The sequence below is a fragment of the Lepisma saccharinum genome, chromosome 2 (genome assembly GCF_977018435.1).
Source record: "Lepisma saccharinum chromosome 2, izLepSacc3.1, whole genome shotgun sequence".
NCBI classification, from domain to species: Eukaryota; Metazoa; Arthropoda; class Insecta; order Zygentoma; family Lepismatidae; genus Lepisma; species Lepisma saccharinum.
This window is the reverse complement of record NC_139230.1, coordinates 92,939,878-92,961,029: the sequence shown is the minus strand read 5'-3', so window position 1 is coordinate 92,961,029 and position 21,152 is coordinate 92,939,878. Positions and strand designations below refer to the sequence as shown.

The 21,152-nt window shown below is 35.7% G+C and overlaps 1 protein-coding gene across 4 annotated transcripts in view; it reads left to right on the top strand.

Moving 5' to 3' along the window:
• The window catches only part of Nipped-B (Nipped-B cohesin loading factor), a 293,544-nt gene that overhangs the window by 253,924 nt on the left and 18,468 nt on the right, over positions 1 to 21,152 (top strand). For all 4 annotated transcript variants that reach the window (XM_083117506.1, XM_083117505.1, XM_083117503.1 and 1 more), the window contains 6 exons: positions 1,475 to 1,672; positions 2,754 to 2,850; positions 5,829 to 6,019; positions 9,967 to 10,275; positions 11,171 to 11,317; positions 14,881 to 15,101. In XM_083117506.1, the coding sequence (XP_082973632.1) occupies positions 1,475 to 1,672; positions 2,754 to 2,850; positions 5,829 to 6,019; positions 9,967 to 10,275; positions 11,171 to 11,317; positions 14,881 to 15,101 (1,163 nt within the window). The remainder of the gene's footprint in view (positions 1 to 1,474; positions 1,673 to 2,753; positions 2,851 to 5,828; positions 6,020 to 9,966; positions 10,276 to 11,170; positions 11,318 to 14,880; positions 15,102 to 21,152) is intronic.

Sequence of the window (21,152 nt, the reverse complement as noted above, 5' to 3'; positions counted from 1 at the left end):
TTTGTGGCTCTCAAGATCGCCAGATTTATCCTCCTCAGATTTCTATCTTTAGGGTCCCCTCAAAGGAGTAATTTTACAGGACATATCCAGCCATGCTACAAAAGTTAAAGACAAACATCAAAACTGCAAATGGAACATTAAATGGGAAACACTTCTCCAAGTTCCAACCAACATACTTAGAAGAGTGTGAGCATGTATCCATGAAGAGGGCACCTGTAAATGTGACATGTCGGTATTGCATTTGTTATTGCTGTCAGACTCTTTAACTTCTGATTTCCAATTTAACAATTAACAGCATCATCATGTACCAGCAAATGATTCCACACACTGTTAAAGAGTTTGTGCTTGCTGTTGACAATCAATTCTCAGATGTTTTCAGCAAATTAACAAGATTTAGAAAATAACGCATGCACTTTTATTTGAATAAATCATCAAAATTTATTTGCTCAGTGATAACCTACATGATTGGTTTAATCAGGATATTTAGTGTCCAGACTGTAATAAAAAAATCAGTAAGGATATGGATTTAAAAATATATACAATCTGGATTGTAGAGATAAAGTAAAGTGCTCCCTGTGCTTTGGACCATGGCATGAAGGCGTATAAGGGATGTGGAGTTAGGGCTTCACACTTTCCTGATCACGGCCGAAGTTGGGGGTGATGTGTGACATGCCCCTGGCCACCTTTATCTCCCAGAGTTTCCTCCAGGTACCCACTGTATACAATGCTGGGTGGGTGCCAGAGTCGCTTGAACAGGTGGAAAAAAATTCCGGTTCTTCCCTGCTGGGATCGAACCCGGGTCTCTCGCATGGTAATCAGAGATAGAGCCTTATTTAGGACTCAAGTGTTGCCATTTCAAAACAAACTAATCTCAGCTGGCATGCAATGTCACTGTGACCAGGTGCAGAGAATCTTACACTTGAAAGTCAAGTTTCAGAGAAAAATTATGATTTATGATTTTTCATGTAAATATATGGCCAATAATCAGGCACATGTTGCTGCCTGCATCTGTTGACATAATTTAGACCTGCTAGTGAATCCACCTATGGTTATATGCCCCTAAAATGGCACTTTTACACTTGACCCATAATCACCAGTCCCAGATAGTTTCTTATTTATTTTTCTTTCACTCAAAAGTGACATTGTTGGAAAGAAGTTAATGTTGACTTCTGCTATTGATGAATTTATAGAATTTCCTGCATGGAGTAAACTGATAATGTTAAGTAATGAGAAATCAATGGATAATGCAGAAAACCTGGTGTAAATAAATATCTCGTACAGTTTTCATGTTTCAAGTGATAAAAGTTGCACACTTTTGAAATACTCTATATATGTAAGGTGCATGGTGCAATATCAGATGGGGATATTGAATGGAAATATGAAATTCTAACTTTTTAACTTAATCATGGTAGGAAATTATTTTAAGAAAATTAAAATTAGTGGAAAATATTTTTTTCCTTTTTTAATATTACAGGAAGACATAAAGGATCAAGTTTTTGAAACCTTGATGTATTTTGTACGGCAACAAAATCAAGATGTGCAGACATTTACATTGCAAGCTGTTGGCTCTCTTTGCATAAGATATTATGACTTCATGTTAGGATCAGAGCTAAAGACATTATATCATAATTTGCTGACTGGAGAAGATGCTCCATTGTTGCTTCGGATACAGGTAGGTTCATCTCAGTATGTTTATATTTTTGAACTAACTTTGACATGACTTTTGTAGCAGTTTCTTACAGGATATCATGTACTTAAATTATTTTTTTAGTAATAACCTTAAATTTCAATAATTACAGCTTGGTTTTTATGTAATAAAAAGTTTTATTCCATAAAAATCTAAAAGTCAAAGAATTATGCTAACAAGGCACTCAATTTTTTTCAATATTCCATATATAAAAAGTAAGTGCTCTTTTAACTTATAAATAATTTTGCATTTTTGCATATGTCAGTTTCTAATTACGGCAGTTAATTCTAAATACAGAAGGAGTTTATTTTCATAGAATGTTCCATTACATTGCTTCATTTAAATCCAATGTGTTCATTTAATGATTTTATCATTTACAGAGCTTCATTCAATTCTTTGTTACAAATCATGTTATTAATAGTCAAGTATTACAGGATTGAGACATGTTGCCAAGGCAGAAAATGACCGAAATATATCAGAAGTTTTGTTATTTTTGAGTTTTATGTAATTTATTTCATAAAAGAAAGGAAAAAAATAATTGGCTAATGTAAAATAATTATTCAGTACAACTAATATGCAACACACAAACACATTCAGGTTAAGAATCTTAATACTTTTATGGATCAGTTCTTGTGTGAATTTAAGAGGCAAGTACTGTATCACAGACAATCTACTAATATGACACCCTTTTAAGAACCCTAAGCCATTGCAGGGACAAGTGCAAATTCCAGATTAAAGGTTTTCCATCTCAATACATTTATTAATGATTTCTCAAGCCAAGAGTAGATAAAAACATTAAGTAGTAGTCGCAAGATTTGTATAGAATTCAGAAATGAAAGTGAGCTCTGGATGATTTCTCTTATCTACTGAAGAGTAATCATATCATCCTGTTAGCTTCACCATTATGAAGTATTTGCTGTTTGATAGTATATTACAATATTATTTCTAATTTTATTTGTGTTAACTAAATTTTATGTTTTTCTTAAACTTATACTTTATTGATATTTATTTGTATTATTTGAAATTATGCATACATGTGTGAAAAATCACTGACACATATTTTCAGCACAAGGATTCTTGTGCTTTACTTTTGCAGGTCCTGAACAACATTGAGACTTACCTCCAGGAAGAAGAGAAGAGAATGATCAAGCAAGATCAAGAGTGTAAGTATAATTTTATTTATTTGAAAACAGAATTTCTTACTATTTTATGTAAAAATATAATTTACTGTTTCATGTTGTAAAGTTAGAAGTTATTCACAATTAAGTATTAAAATGCAATTCTAGTGAGACAACGTAGAGTTGGCAATAATGAGTTACATGTAGGAACATGGATTTTTTGCAAACAGTTTAACATAAAAATGTTAATTCTTGCAAGAAAATGTTTATGTATGTGCAGTGTCCTGTTGTAGACACATTTTTTATGCATTCAAAATCACAATATAATGCAGATTTGGCATAAATGAGAATCGTGGCCTGTTTTGCAAATTTCAACACATTTTGTGCTTAAGAAATGAAGAAAAATACCATGAAAATCCAACATTCTTGTATTTAAGGCTTAAAAAAATAATTGGTGCCTGTTGTACATGGAAGAATTCTCACAGGTACATTAACCACATGTAAATGGATGTTTCCCATGACTGTTCACCTTTTGGAATGCTTTGCATCCCCAATGAAAGTGGTGTTGTTCTGGCAGAGATTGAATGGTCACCTGCCATCATATGGAAGCAGTAACATCGGTATTTATTGCACGAGAAATGGAAAGTAACTTTCTCAAGAATAGTTTCCAACATGTGACACTGTTACAAACAGGCATAAGCCATGTGATGTACAAATTATAATACTAGTTTAAAAGCAAAATGAAGATATAATTTTAAGTATATTTGACAGGAAAGTGTGCCAACATAAAACTTGAATTTGGGGGAAAATGAAGCGAAACAGTAAAAGAAATAAATCATCAGTTTTGATTCTTGTTGCTTTCACAATGTAACAACAAAGTGCTCCATGTGGCAGTATGCTACGTTTTGCCTGAATGTTGCCTCACTAGAATTCCACATATATGTTAGAATGGGTTTTACACTACAGCACCACAATTTTCAATTTTTTTTGGCTACATATTCTCTACCTATCAAAGTAATACACAATTGTTTGCCATCATGCTGAAGGTTGTACAGCCTGCATGAAAGATAATGGTGAGTAAATTGTTACTATTTATTTCCCTTTCTTTCACATTAGGTGTGTTTTCAAGCTATGAAATTGTCTGAATCATGCTCTGTGACTTGCTTGAACATGAATGTAATAATGCAATACAACATATGGTGAATACAAAAAGTAGGAATGGGAAAGGCCTTTTTTCTCAAATAAGGCTTTCTCCTTACTTCTTTCTTTGTTATGTGGATAAGTAATTAAAGATTAACATAATTTTTGATGACTACACAAGAGTGACTTTGATCAACTGAACAGAGATGTTCCTCTACATATGTCTAGGGATATGCCTATTTCATTTTTGACAAAAACCCAAAATGTGAAATAACACATTGTAGTGTTAATTTTTCATATTTTTGGAAGGTGTGAGGTGCATTTTGCTACCATGTTTTGTCATGAAATGATGTGATCTTAAACACAAAATTTAGGGTTTATTTACTGATGGGACACCATCTGAGGTCTGAATTATCCTGGGAGTTATGCAAATCATGGAAAATTGATTAATTCTGCTGTAAATATTTGAGAAGCAAAAATGGATACTTTATACAAGAATAAACTTAATATTCTGATAACTATATAAATGTGCTATTAGAAGTGAAATGTTAATTTTACATAAGTATAGTTTTTAAATCAAATTTAGATTTTTATTCACCATTTTAACACTGAAATACCATTTCATACTGCTTCTGGTCCTGAAATATGCCAAGTTTTTGTACCGAAATCTTTATCTTTTATTCACCAGAAATAAGTGGCTCTTTTAATCACTGGAGCACTTCAGTAAACTGTGTATTTTTTTCCAGAAAATATTTTAAATTTATCTACATAGAATATTTAACATTCAAATGTACCAGCTCTGCCCCTTAAAGGACCAAAAAAAAGTAGGTTAAGGCTTGATGCAGTCTCGTTTAGTGTATTGTAGATGGACATGGGTCTTGTTCTCTTGCTCATCATTCTTGCCCTCAAGTACTCATATTACTGGCAATAATGGTGTTCTTGCCAGTATTGCAATAGCTATGGATTCACAAAATTACATGCAGAAAGTTCCAAGAACTCAGCTGATAGAATTGTAAGTCCCCAAGTGCAGTATTTCTTGTTTAACATCCAGATTTGAAAGTTACCACTGTCACATAACAAGGATGGTAGTACAGAAGGTATGTGCCAGAATTGTTAGCAAAATTATTATTTCTGTTGAAGAGACCTAAGATGCAGAGATATGGAGATTAGGATGAAGCCAATTGGGGATTTATTAGCTCAGTTGTGAGAACTAGATTTTTTCAATTTTCTGAAACAACCTTAAATAATTTCAAATGATATCAGATCTCAAAAGGGTTCAGCGAGAAAAATAACTAAATTGCATGCATGAGAATTTATTTTGTATTTTCTTTCTTTCATAAAATATGGTAGAAAAATGTGTACTTTAACTTTTGTAAATTTCTAACTTCAACATTAAAGTACCTGAATTCCATTTTTATATTGCGTCAAAACCATGTCCCCACCAACATCATTTTAAACCAGTACTTGGCCAATTTAGCACATTTAATATAACTGGATAATTATAAATGTTAGTGTACATATAATGATGTGTTACATTGTAACTTGACCATGTCATCCTACCATAGTTTTACTATAAGATATTTTTAGATTTATTAATGCTTTTTTGTAACTCGTTTTTAAAACAACTCGTGCTTTTCCCTACAATTTTTATGATGAGTTATTAAAATTTCTGTACTTTGCATAACTTAACAGGATATTTTGACTGGATGGGTCAGTCAGTGATTAAATTTGAACCCTGTACAGACAGATATGAATACCACCGGCATTGGTTGGTGCTTATTTTGGAACATAAGGATGAAATAGATGAGAGAACTTCGGCTGATATTTGGAATCGGCTCAGCTGTCTTAATAAAAATATTTATCTGTTTCATTCTTGTTTCTAGGGGCCAAGCTTTCAAAGCAAGAAAACCTAAAAGAAATGGGAGATGTGTCTTCAGGAATGGCAAGTACAGTGATACAGTTGTACCTGAAAGAAATACTGGAGTCCTTTCTCCATCCAAGTATAACTGTGCGACATGCAGCACTCAGGGTAATACAGCTAATTTTGCAGCAGGGATTGGTCCACCCAGTTCAGGTGAGAAATGTACTTTATTTGGTTAGAAGATCCAAGATGTTGATGGGTGGAATGTATGCCTTGTTACTATCATGGATTTAAGTCACGATTTAAATCAAGTGATTTAAAAAAAAAACACTGATTTAAATCACTTTAAATAAATAATTTATAGAATAAAGTGCATAAGGATTTTGTAGATATCGGAATCACTTTTCATGAAAGTACATTAATCTTGTAATCATTTAATGCTGTTTATTATGCTCTAAGAAAGATTAAGACAGGAAACAAAATATATGTACTGATGGTGTGAAGCTCTTATGAAGGGAAATGTAATATGTAAACACACTTAAATTTCTTTTTATTTAAAATTCAATAATTTTTATGGGCAATAATAGCCCATAAATATATAGAAAAATATACAAAATACTAATTCCATGTTAAACTGTAAATAGTGTCATTATCATTAAACTGTAGATAAACATGGCAGCTTATATTTGCAAACTATAATTTAAAAAATTGCCAAAATTCAGCTACAGAGACTAAAAATATTTTAAGTTACAATTATAGAGTACATCCAGAATGTTTATACACTGGAAGAAATGTTACTGAAATTATTATAGTTTCATTAACACACTCAACAAACATTTCCATAGTGGGTTCATGTATACAGTATCAAATCAGAGAAAGTATATTTACATATACAGGAAAACCTCGTTAATACGAAGTTCAAGGGACCAAAAAATGTCAACTTCAAATTAAATGACTTCGATTTATCCAAACTTTTCAAGATGGCACCTGTTTTTCAGGTGTAAATAAAATAGGGTATAAATTACCCCCACAACGAATGTTTTATACTTGGTGGTAGCTCAGAAAATAAGCTTTATATGTACTATATACGTAATAATATTGTATGTTTTAAAGAAAGTGTAAAAAGTGTTACACAAAATGAGAACACAGAGCTTACGCAGACACAAAGATTCGAAGTAGAGGGTAACAACATTTATCCTGCCTAGTTATACAACTGGTTATGCATGGGAAGCATGTTGTGGCAAAAAGTCTTTAAAAAACGGTATTTTCTTTTAATTGTGCAAAGTCGTTGCTCTTCCACGAAATTCTTACAATTTTAGTTCATAAGAAACCAGTTTGCATGGAGACCTACTGAAAGGAAAACAATCTCATTTATTGCAAGAAGTGAAACTCAGAAGAATCTTGACAGTAGTCACACTGGCGCGAGCAAGAGACAGGGAGATAATCGGACAGAATGAATATTATATTTTATGTGTGTCCATTACAGGATTAACTGGTAAGAGAAGATTCTCTTGGGAGAGAACACAACCTTTCCCTGGCACCAAAAAAAAATAAAAAAATCGGGGCTGAAAATTTCGTTCTGGTTCGGCTGTCTGAAACACATCGTAAAAAAGTCACGTTTTCTTTGCTTCAGTTAACTTCATACCCCCCCCCCCCCCTTTGCAGGTATCAGTCCAAACTCTTCCTCAACTTGCATTGTAATCCAACCTGAAGAAGGAAACACACAACTTGCACCGAATGTGCATCCTAGGACACATTAAACTGTGCCGCACTCGATAATCACTCCAGTTTGGATCCCACTTTAAACTGTATATTTAGTCCTGCTTAGCTCATCAGCATAAAATGAACTCAAAACAAGCTTTACGATACTTGCGTATTTTCAGATTAATCGACAGGAGTATTCTGGAGGTCAAACACTCTCTCCGCCAAAACTTTTCCTTTTGTATTCCTATCTGAAGAAAAGCGGCGATTATACAAACTTTATGTGCATCATGAAGTTGTTTTAACTTTTGTTTTTCTTTCTGGAGATCGAATCCTCCGCATTTTAATGATAACACAATTGTCGAAGACCGAACTTTTATCAGCATTGTGAAAAAGAAAAATGATCCTTGCATTACATTTTACCATGCGACAGACAATAATACGGGCAATATTTCTTACCCAGACAGCTGCAACAAACAAGAAAGAGGGACCTGAATTCTGCAATCATCGCATTGCCATGCACACCAGTGGCGGATAATAAGCTGTTGTAGGAGAAGGGAGGGAGTCACTTTTCTTTTTCTTATCCTGCAGTTTTTGTTAGTTTTGAAGAAGGTATTCAAAACTGGTTGCTTTATTTTAGATGCCAAAGGAAAGTAGCCCGTGTCGGGTGCACACACGAGAAAGAAAATCGAGGCCAAAGCAATTCCTGTTTGCTGATAGGAAAAAGGGAGAAGTCACTCAGCCAACAGAACACTTTTTTGGCAAATTTTTATGACCGGCACAGTTGGGAAACGTATGAAGCGAGAAACGGGAGTTGCAACATACGTAAGATCGAGGTCAACTTTTGCAGAAACCCAGATGACAATGCATTAAGCTGGTTGACGATCTTTAGTTGGCCTATGTGGCTTTGATTATCTGTAACAGTTTCCCTTTTATTTATGAAGTTGTACAGGGCACAAAGAACATGCTTTTAATGAAAGTGGTTACCGGAAGTTGTCAGCTACCAGGCCAAAAGTTGCTTGCTCACGGGAAACTTCTAGGCGCCATGCGGCTTGTATTTTGGAACATTCCTGCAATCTTATCTCGCATTTCTCATCTGGCACTGGTGAATATTTCCAAGGTGGCACATTCAGCAGGGAAAGAGCTTGACCTGCCATGCACATTGACAAAGAATGTCGATGTCCAGCGGACATTTCGGGCTGCTTCCCTCAAGTTGTCCACAACTCTTAAGACAAGGAAACATGTCAAGGTCAAGTTAAAATAACGTCCAAGCTCTCTCCACATTCGATCTTATCTTGTCGACTTACACAGGTGTCTACTTCGAATTAAGCGAAACCAGTTTTGCCGAATGGTCTTGTAAACAACTTCGTATTAAAAATTATCCGTATTTCAATTTATCCGTACTGAAATACATTATAAATCCTATCTTATCGGCTGGGGAATGGGAAGAACTTCGGATTAAAGGATACTTCGTATTAACCAATATCGTATTAACGAGGTTTTCCTGTAATTCTTTAATCAAACTGTTCACATATTTTACAGGGCCATTTACTAGAGAAAGCCTTTCTATAAAAAACATATATCTATATGTATGGTGCCAAAAACCATACAAGCAATTTTAGGCAGTTTTTTTTTAAAAAAATAATAATGAAAAATCAATTTAAATGAAAAAAATCATCAAAAATGGTTGGATAGCACAGTGGTTTGGATCACATTTTAAACTCTGGGCCCAGTCCCGATTTGCATTTGTGCACATAAACTGTACTTAAAAAGAAACTGTACAGGGGGGGGAGGGGGAAGCTGGACATTTTAAATTTATTTTTATAAATCCAGAGTACATTAATTCATATTATATTATGGATAGGCCGATACCAATAAAGTACCAATATAAAGTTCCAAATGGTCCTTGAAGAACCTGAGTAGTTCATTTACCTTCTTTATAAATGTGTGTTTCAAGGTAAAGTGCAGTGCAAAGAAGCTGCATATTTAGACATTTAATTTTTTAAAAAGTTGGGCTTGAATATTATCCATAAAAATTATAACTAAATGGTAGAATTTTGCAGTAAATTATAACATATTTATAGATATATTGGATCGGTGAAATAATCTGTAATTTTACCGATAAACTGATACACTGGTGTCTATATCGGCCGGTACCGATAGAATACCGATTAATCTGTCCCATTCCTATATGATATTAATCAGAAAAGTACTCTAGAGATGGAAATGTATATTTAATTACGGTTCTGTAAACTCATTGGCAATTTTATTGATGTAATTCTAGTGTTATGGTGAGATTTTTATCATCATTAGGATTTCATTTAGATTTTTGTCTGTCGTTTGCTTCTTTTACATGATATTGTGGAACAACATACTTTACATATTGTTGTGCTTGCATTTTAATGTTATGTAATGTAATGATTTTTTTTTTGTATTTATTGTTCTAATTTTTGTTTCAGATTGTACCATACTTGATATGCATGAGCACTGATGTAGAGCAGGTGGTTAGTCACAGTGCTGATAGACAACTTCAGGACATTGAAAAGAAATACCCAGGTTTTATTCACATGAAATCACAATCTGGAATCCGTCTTTCATTTAAATTGCAAAAAATTATACAGGGTGATGGTATAGTTAGAGGCTTTAAAATAAAAGAAGGAGAATATCCATCAGCTCTTAATGGCTTTTTGTATTCCATCCTACGTAACACAAAACAACAGCGAAGAGCAATTGCATTATCTATTCTGAAGCAATTTGATGAGCAAGTGGTGAGTATAAATTCATAAACATAAATATGTATTTCTTTGGGGGAGAGGGGAGGGAGAAATCTCTCTTTTTTCAACATTTGGATGAGCATTTGTTGGAATTCATGGGAATAATGATTTCTCCTGCCAAAATTATGCTATATAGCTGCCATTTTTACATGTCTTGTGTATTTTAATTCCACTAAAATATCTCTGTTACAAAGTTATAGTGAATTTAAATGTGAGAGAGAGTTTTGGAAAACACTGTACTACATATCATCTGGCTTGCTTGTACTCCCAAGATTTTGAATAGCCTTTATTTCATTTCTGAATAAGTTGAAAATAGGTCTGGCAGATATTGGTGTGAATCCCTTATAGCATGCAGAGACGTGGCAAACAATACATTTTAATGCTTTAACGCATTTGAATTTCTTTAAGAATTAAACATTTCCACTATATACAAATCAATCTTAAGAATGATGTGAGTACAGCAAAGTACATATAAATAATATTACAAATTTCATCATTAATTATTGAGTAGTTGAGCCAGCTTACATGGTGGAGTGGTTAGCACAGTGTGCTATGATGCGAATGGAGCCGGGTTCGAATCCCAGCCTAGGCATGGGTGTTCTTTGTAAGTGTCCCTTCATCAATTTCATCCACCAATGCTCATCTTTGTGATTAGCCAAAAGTGGCAGAAATGTGAAGTAAAATAAACCAAATCAAGTCATTAAGTAGTTGAAGTTACAAACAAACTTAAATATCCTAACAAAATTACATAATTGAATGAAAGTTAAGGTTTAATCCAAAATATCTGCAAAACATTTGTTGAGCTTTTATTTCTTTTTCTATTTTTTTATTGGCTCTTGACAATTTATTTATGTACTTTTGAAGTAAATCACTTTTTCCTTTCTTTTAGAAAACTACACTATCTCAAATGTTGTACCTGGCAGACAATGTGGCATATTTTCCATTCCAAGTTCAAGATGAGCCTCTTTTTATCATACATCATATTGACATTATGATATCAGTCTCAGGCACAAACCTTTTGCAGTCCTTTCGAGAGGTAAGTTTTTCCATTACCAGATTTTTAAATTTCCTTGTGCAATACAACTACATCCTGGTCTCAATATTGCAGAGCTTTTGTGCATTGTAAGTTTTTATCTATATGCCCTGAAGAATTTCTAATTAAGGTTTCACTGTAGTATTAAGCCTTAAATTAACTCACAGATATGCATTTTAAAACAAATAATATTGTTAACATCAAGAGGTAAAAACATGCTTGTTGAGTAGTTTTTCATTACTTCTCTCCAACTTTTATAAAATAGAGTGGTGATAATGAAATTGTCTCTCGATTTTTCTTGGTAGATTTTATTTAACATAATATTAGCTAATAAATACAGAGAAACTTAGTACTCACTATTCCGCAATGCTGTTTTTGTTGATCTATTAATTTTGGTGGCCACTGCCACCATCCTCGTTGGAACTTGCTTCACTGTTGTTTGGTATGCTTCTGTTGTTTCTAGTTCTTCGATTGCCACCAGGTGCACTTGTTGTCTGCCTACACCCGTACCATATGCCTTTCCCTGGTGTTAACCACTGTAGTAGGGAAATCCATGCATGGTGGCAATTGAAGAACTAAAATAATGGAAGCATGCCAAACAACAATGCAACAAGTTCCAATGAGGATTGTGGCAGTGGCCACTGAAATTAATAGAACAACAACAAAAAAACAGCTTCACAGAAAGGTGAGTAATAAGTTTCTCTGTATTTATTTACTACCACTGTCTCATTTCCCAAAATATGATCTAATATTAGCTATTAGTTATTCTCAATACACGAAGAAAAAAAATGCTTGGAAGCTCAAAATGGAACATAATGAAGAAGTCAATTAGAACAGTTATATTATTTTCAAACAGCTGCTGTTTCATGTATATATTGTATATTTGTGTTATTTAACATGAGCATAAATTATGAGTAGAGGCAACGCGTTTTTGGAACAGCTCTAAGTTCTGTCGCTTCACTAGTCAGTGAACCTAAAATGGTTTTCCTCCTTGTGATGGCATAGCAGGTTGCGCAGAAGGACATGCTCAGAAAACATTCGTGAAAGTGATACTGAGGTTCAAGAATCTGGTGCTAGGCTTGAGCTTGCTGCTGAGTGTATAGAAGTGTGATTTTGTAGTGTGTTCCACACATAAAACATGCCTCCTGTTCAGTCCAAACAAGGACAGTTTACTTTTCCTTGGTAGATAAGGTTTAGCATAGTGCAGGGGCAAAGCCAAAAATGGGGGCAACTGCATCCCTAATCGCCGCCACTGATTAACATAAATTACTGACTGAAATGAAAATATTGGTGTGTGAAACATATAACTTTAGATTGACATTAATTTTCCAGGGAGGCTGTGCCCCCCTTGCCCTCCCCTTGGACGTCCATGATGATATGTATTAAGTCTTCTACTCCAAGAAAGTGGTCATACAGTGTAAACATTCAGATACATGTTGCAGTCTTATTGAACTATGTAGTGAAATACAAAATAAAATCATCCTGCCCTGAAAAACACAATTTTTGAACCTTTTCAATGTAACCAATGGAGGTACAAAACACATAGTACATTATACCTTCCTTCTGCCACAAGACAAATCATGAAGAGCACAGCAACTGTGTCGTCTTTAAAATCCCTTCTGCCGCACTATCCCCAACAATGAACTGTAAAATTTATTCATGAACATTGGACCCCTTCCTAACAGTTTATGAAATAGCTTGAAATGGCACATTTGCTAGTCATGTTACGTGGAACAAATAGAATGTTTTAAGAAGAAAACTACCCTTCATGTTACAACTCGCATTAAATAATTTCCTGAGAATGACCTGGTGATACCTTAAAAGCACCTGAATTTTTGGCTCCAGTGTAAGGAAGAACAAGTAGGCGGGAAATAAACCGTTTATCGACAATGCAAAAAAGAAAAAAACATAATTCACATTAAGCCATATGCAATTATCAAAAACCACGAACAGACCACTTGGAGAAACAAAAGAAAAAAAAATCATAACAACAATGCTGACGAAAGAAGAACAATGGCCGCTGATCTTTACAGAGGCTGCCGCCAGTACAGAAAAGTATCGGCACCTCTTTCAGTGCTTGCCTGTTGCATACAATAATAACGATCTTACTTCAGTACCTTTCATTCGGCGCTCAATATGTTGACATGACATAATATTGCACATTAATGTTAATGTTTTCAGTTGACCGTAGGGGTGCTGAAGGGAGTGCCGAAGAAAATTAAGGGGCATGCAAGCACCCCCTTGCACCACCCCTGCCTTCGTCTAACACCAGGAAAAAGGAAATGCAAAAGTGGCTATTAAAAAAATATATACCATTTACAGACTATATGTTCAAGCCTGAACTTTACAGCCTTTTAAAACTGCAAAAACCGAAGATGAAATCCTACATTTTAGATGAACTGATGAATGAACATGGCCACACTGTCCTCCGCTTGCCTGCATATCATCCCAATTTAAATGCTATAGAGAAAATTTGGAGCATTTCTAAACAATGGGTTTCAAATCGCAATGTGACTTTCAAATTAAATGATGTGTGGGAACTGTGTACGGAAGCATTTTCGGTGATTGGAGAGGAGAAATGGGAATCATGTCATGTTGCAGCAATGTTAGAAAAACTGAGGAACAATACATTCAGGTGGAGGGATTGCTGGAACCAGAAATAGAGCGTCTTGCTTTCAGTGTTGACGACAGTAGCAGCAGTGCGGACGATTCATTCTCGAATGCAGAAGATTCTTGTTGCAAAGTGTCCTATTCAGATTCTGAACTGGATGGCATTGAAGACCTGGAATAAATCATTGGTTTCTTCATTTGATTGTATTTGCAGTATTTACAACACATAGGTAAGCTTATTGTATTGTTTTTGCTAGTGAGCTTTTGTTGTTGTACAATTCTGCATTGGGTCATTGTTACACACTGTACCCACCGTTTCTTTGTTCACTTGCAACGCTGCTCGAGAATTGTAAACACGCTCCAACAGTCACGTGTTACAACTCCCTCCCCAGCTGATTCGGTTTCTGTGTGACTCGCTTGCACATAAGAACACCTTAGAGATGTTCCGAAAACGCATTGCCTCTAACTGATGTGGATGATGGAACAAAGACAATGGAGCACCTGTACTCTGGCCAGGACTCAAAACTTCAGGGGCGAAACAGTGAGTCAAACTCTCCATGTTCTTGACAACCTTAGAATTTTTGGATACATTGGAATCACACATGCCCTTTATATTGTTAATATATTTCTGTGGATGTTGACAGGCTGTAAAACATATGGTTGAGAAAACATGTGCTTGTAGCCTTGATTTTTTTTTTTTGTGTGTGGAAAATTCACCTTGAAAACCGGGAATTATACTTGAATTTTATCATGGTCCTAGAGTAGCCACTCTGATAACACCCATTTATCGAAAAATGGATCAGTAAAGTTATCTGCAATTTTACCAATAAACCCATGCACTAAGATGCTTACATAAGCCAATAGCAATAGAGTACCGATTAATCTGCCCTGTCCATAATAAAATTGTATCTTACCATCAAGGATTAAAATTACAGAATTTACATTTCCTTTTCCAGGCACTTCTTCCACCAGCTAACCATGAAACTCGAATTAATCCTGAAACTGGAGCACCTGAAATAGTATATGATGAAGAAGAAGATGAGGATGAAGAATCATTGTACAGTAGGGTTCCTGAAGACACAAGTGTTCTTGAAGAATGTATTACAGCTTCTCAGGGGTGTTTATTGTTACTTGTTCTTAAGCAACACCTGAAAGATCTCTATGGAATCAGTGATGCGTAAGTATTTTAATCTCATGTAGAGTTCCTCTGACGTTCTTATTTACCATGGAGTAACATGAAAATCTTGCAATCTGACATAAATTCGTATTCATAATATGAATGACATGTTTACCTCCTTAAGACAAGGATGTAACCAGATGACTGATAAGTTTTGCTTGAGAAAAATGCCCCCAGTTGTGCTACACTTTCTTTTCCTTTTTTTATATAAATGCCCTGTTGTAGAAAATAAATTGATTGGAAGTAACATGTAACTTGTAGTTTGTGAAATGTCCACCACAGTTGCAATATTGATAATATTATTTGCCAAATTTTTGCTTATTTTGAGCTAATATCCATACCTTTGTAAAACTAAAGATATAGACCTAAAAGCTTTTGCAGGATAGGTTGAATATGTATTGACATATCATTAGGGACCATTGGTGTAATAACACATGCATGTTATTATTTTGTAACTGTTGCATGATTTGTTTTGGAAAACAATTCTTTACTCGCATCCAATCATATTTTCTAATGCATTTTGCTTACCATAACTTTGGCAAGCACTACACAACTTTCTAAAAATACCGTATTTACTCATGTATAAGGCACACTTTTCCCCAAAGTTTTTACCTCCAAAAATTGTGTGTATTATGCACGGAATAATTAGGACAGCCAACATGAAACCATACATGTTTTCACTATTACAAATTACAAGGTTTGATTTCTTTATTAATAATATTTTTTAAAGAACACTATAAAAGTGAACTGGCCATTTCCCCATGATTTTTCACTTTATAACAGAACGTTTTGCAACCTGTCACATGGGATGTGTATCAGTGGTATTTGTCGGGTGAGAAATAATAGAAAATAGCTTTCTGAGTGCTGAAAATCCACAACATAATTTGATCTCACTTTTTTCTACTACAGAATAAACAAGGTGGGATGCTAGACACAGTGGAGGGAGAGGGGGAGGTAACATGGGTTGGTGACTCATTGTATACACAAGACTGTGCAGTGAAACCCCGATTTTACATTCCCACTTAATACGTTCATCATCAGGCCCTGGCAAAAGGCCATGTTAAATAATAGGATGTTCACCTTGAACTTACATTCACTCAAACTCCCGTTTCCCACTTTATACATTTTCCGAGCCGTGACGATGTCTTAAAATTTGGCAGAAACCTTTTCTGTTGACTGCGAGTTGTCCCTCATTTTTCTTGCTTTGAAGGCTGGGTCATTCACCACGTGACCTTGAACTTCCAGATGTTAGGCTTTCATGTGAGAGGAGGGAGCAAAGAGGCATGGTTCAGTGAAAGATGTGTGTGTGTGTGTGGGGGGGGGGGGACAGCTTGCATTTGTCGCACCTTCCTTGATGGACAGGAAGGGAGAATGGCACTTCTTGCATTCCTGGTAAAAATACAATGGGCCGATTCTTCTGCCTCAGGATCAGACAACAAGCGCACTGTTGCCAAACTGATTCTCGCTAAATGGTACCTGCCTTAAAATTCGGACAAAACGAAAGTTCACCCTTCCCCCTCCGAGTGGAAAATTGACAACAGGACTTGATCACCATTCGCTTCTTTGCCCACACAGATTTACGGAATTCTTCCTAGTTGACTGGAACGAAAAAGAAAAGCAAGAAGGGGGCTTGTTTATGAAAACTTTTTCTTTCTTCTTGTCTGCAGCATTGGAATAGAAAAAATAATAAGAAGGGTTTGCCACCCTCCGCTGTCCGATACTGAATAAGAACTGCACTTCTTTTTTAATGGGAAGTTGTTTAGTTTCCTAAGGAAATACGATTGGATCTAGTCTATATTTCACTGCAAATTATTTTTAATCTGAAGTTTTTTCACGAATGCTATGTCATTTGGTCATCAGAATGAAGCTGAAGCTAAAGTGTTTATTTTTTTCTATGGGTAGATGAGCGATATGTTACTCACTGGTGGAAAAATATTCTTGTCAAATCAATTGTTTTGGGGGGAGGGGGTCGAAGTTCGGACACATGTATTATTCTGTGTGGGGCAGAAAATGGATCCTTTTTTGCAGGTTATGCGACTCGCACGTTGTACAGTGATGGAGTCAGGGAAAAATGAGGGGTGTGCTAATATTCTCTAGGAGCAGTAAAATTTAGTGCACATCTAAATACCATTAAAATACTTATTTGGGTCAAAAGAGTATATATTTATTTACTTATTCTCATTTGCTGGGGAGCCGTTGTCACCTAGTCGGAAGGGCATCCTGCCACACTGGAAACCTGGGTTTAATTCCCAGGGTGGGTGATCTAAGCTGCCTCATAGAGCAGTTCTGGATCTCACCTAGTCTCAAATAAATGGGCACCTTGGGGCAACCCTGGAGGTTGCATGGTGCTCTGATCACATCACCTCCAAATTGGCTGAGATCGAAGAATAGGAAGAGACAACCAATTAGCATAAAGGCAAGAAGCTGTCATCCCTTCTTTTTTCCTGTGGTGTACAATTAAGCAGTCGCTCCTGGATATGTATATTCTATAGTAGGGATGTGCCGAAGCCGATTACAGATGTATGAAAATCGGCCGAAATTGACACATCGGCATCGGTATCGGAATCGGCAAAAATCCGATATTTAAACCGGTACAGATTATACTAGAGTTTTTACCTTCTAATAAGTTTTATATTCTAGTTTTGTAAGATTTATTGAAAATTTGGGTATGATTCGTCATTATTGTAGAGTTTTTGTAATGCAATTATTGCAAACTCATTCAGAGGATCAACCTTACTATAAATCGGAAATAAAACAGTACATTGCTGAACCAGGATCTGCTGTTTTATTGGAAATTCAAAAATGAATATTCAAACGTGAAGCAAGTCCTGAGAAAATACTTGGGCATACCTGCTGCATCATAATTCAGTGATTGAGTGTTCAGTGTTGGTGGACAGATTTGAGATAAGAGAAGAAGTAGGTTACTTCCTGAAGTGCTTCCCAATCTCGTGTTTCTGAAGTTGAATCTGGCAGAACAGGAATTCATTTTGCATTTCAAAGAACTGCTTGTGTACTAATGTTTAATCTCTTGAGAATCCATGTTCTTCTTAAAGGTTCACATAACATTTTGTAGATGCAAATGTACATTCGCATCTCTTGAGAATATATATGTATATACATATGATATGCAATAGAAATGTACATAGCAAATTTATTTTTGTCATGCTGAAAATAACATCCCATTTCTGTTTATTAATCTTATGTATTGGAACCGGTTAAATATCGGCATCGGTATCGGTTCCAAAAATTATCGGTGAGTACATCGGCATTTGTAAATTTTCAGCTTCGTCACATCCCTATTCTATAGTGTACTGTCTACAAGTAAAAAAGAAAATAAAGTCAGCCATCTTCCCCCAAACAAGCTCATTAATCTACAGCCCCAGCCCTTTTTTTTAATTGCCTCTATCTGTTTTGGAAATGTTGCTCGTATGTCAGTAGCATTGGGGGGAGAGCATAAAGCAGTTCCCTCTTTCTTTCCTCAACTTGGTCAGGAATGAACACACATCTGATTAAACTTTTGTTTAACAACTGCATTGGTGTCCCTCCACCACCTGTTGGTCTTCAATTCCCCTCCCTCCCCTTATCACTGGTCGGAGTTTTGTCTCATGGCTCCAGAGCAATGACTCATCCACCATAAAGGGAAGAAAAATGGCATTGTTTTGAATCTCGCCTCAGAAGGTTGTTTAGCTTTTGAAGATTACCAAACATAAAGCGACCAGTGAAAAGACAAGCTAATTTTTCTTGTTTTGCCTTCTGATAAACATCTTGAACACAGAACAGTGCAGGAAGGAAATGCACAGGATGCTAATAATAATATACTTGATACTTTTCTTGGGAACCATTCAGGTGCTGTTGAAAAGGCAGGAAAATATGTGAAATGAGGGCTATTAAAAAGTATACGTAACACTTCTCCCCCATCCTTTCGAAAATCCTGGGCACGTCACTGATAAGAATTCCCTGTTATGTGACGTCAAAAAATGCGTAACTTTGAAAAAACTTCTTTTCAGTTCACTTTATGCTGTTGGGCTGATCGGGACTGGACACACATGCAGCTGAAGTGAGATCTGAATCATTCTACATATCTCCACTGTGAACTGAATCCATGATACTTTGATTACTGTATAAAGATGCTTGACGTCCAACTATAAATTTTCACCCTCCTCCAATTACCCGATACTTCTAAAGCTAGCAACTATTTACCAGTTTACAGAGTAAATGAAGATCCCACACAATCAGAAGCATAAATTGAATCTAATAGGTGGCAGATAGAAGCAGTCATCCACCGTCCCTAAACTCAAAAGTGTGTCACGTTAATCCGCCACTGATTTTCACAGTAGGTCTTGTTTTTCTCCCTTAAAAATTCATAATCATACTTCTCTAACATTGTTGAATTATTTTTGACACAATATACCCCCTAAAAGTCGATTGTGAACTTGTTTCTAACTGACACTTAAGTTTCACACCTCCCCTATGCTTTCCCGCTTTTTAAGTTTTTTATTTACAGGCCCCTGAAAAATGTAAAATCGGGGTACGACTGTATTCTCCTCTTTGTTCACATAGCAACAGGTGACTCACTGAATAGGTATGATGTCATTTACTCTATATTTGCATAGCAACAGCTTTTACAACTAAGAAAGCAATTTCTTGAACCTGAATTGTACTGTGCATTATATACGAGATATAATTGTTAATCGCTTTTCCCCATCAAAACCAGGGTGTGCATTATACATGTTTAAATACGGTACCTGTAGGTTAAGTTCTTTAATAATGGGCCCCGAGACAAAAATATAAGTTCATAAATACATCTGACATAACTTTGCAGACACCTTAGATAAACTAAATATTTTTCTTTCCTAACTGTGCCGAGTGCCAGAGTGGTTAGCACATCGTGCTATGATGCAAGGGGTCCCGGGTTCGAAATAAAGCAAATCAATCAATCAATCAATCTCTCCTAAGTGAAACTCTGAAGTCCAGTCAACTGCAGTAGTTTAGTAGCCAGTGAGTTTTGTCATACTACAGAATGTACTTCAAAGATATGGTAAGCTGAAGTTCCCCATGCATATAGCACCATGCCATGAAGGCACATTTAGGGGATGTGGGGAGAGGACCCACACATTCTCGATCCTGGCCACTTTGGAGGTGATGTGATTAGCATCTTGCTCCAGCCACCTTTACTCCCCAGGGTTGCCTTCAGGTACCCATTGATTTGAAGGTGGATGAGCCCCAGAGCTGCTTTATGTTGGAAAGCCTGAAAAATTCCAATCTTAGATCACCCACACCAGGATTCAAACTCAGCAGTCAGAAACCCTACCGTATCATGCTACTGACTAGTCCACCACGGCTCTGTACTTAAATATTATGGAGTTTTTTTTTTTTAAAGATATTTTCATCTTCTATGACCAGTACTAGTTCTGTGTCCATTACCACAGTACTTGCCCTACATATCAAATAATGAAAAGATTCCCTCAGGCTATCGACCAGGTGAGTTGTGGAAAGGATTCCAAGCTTTTGAGAGCTAACATCACTCTCATCTTCAGGGTAGAAGTGAAGATGAGAGTAACCCGAGAGAATCTTTAGATCATTCATCGCCAGGAAAGCTTCAAGACTAATATCAAATCATGTACATTAGTGCAAAAATTGCAAAGAAGCTGAGTTGGAAGAGCTGTAAAATTAACAATGAAGGTAATGGAATTACACTAATTAGGTAATATGAAAAATTTGTTTTTTCTACTGTGTGTGTTCTATGTATGTCGGAAGATTGATTCTTACTATTTTTATTAATGAACACTATTAATTTCCACTTTTTTTAGATCATTGTTCCCACCTTTCTTGTGGCTTTGTTAGACATGTACTATGAAAATTTGAAAGAGCCATGAGGAATGTGGCAAACTCAATTGCAATTTTCATAGAACTTGGGAACAATGAGTAATACATACTAATTATTTTCTTCCTAAGTTTTTCATATCTCCACTTAATGTAGCTTATGAGTGTTTTTTTATTCCATCGAAAAATGGCAGGACTCCATAGTTTTAGATGCTTTTCTCCCCCCTC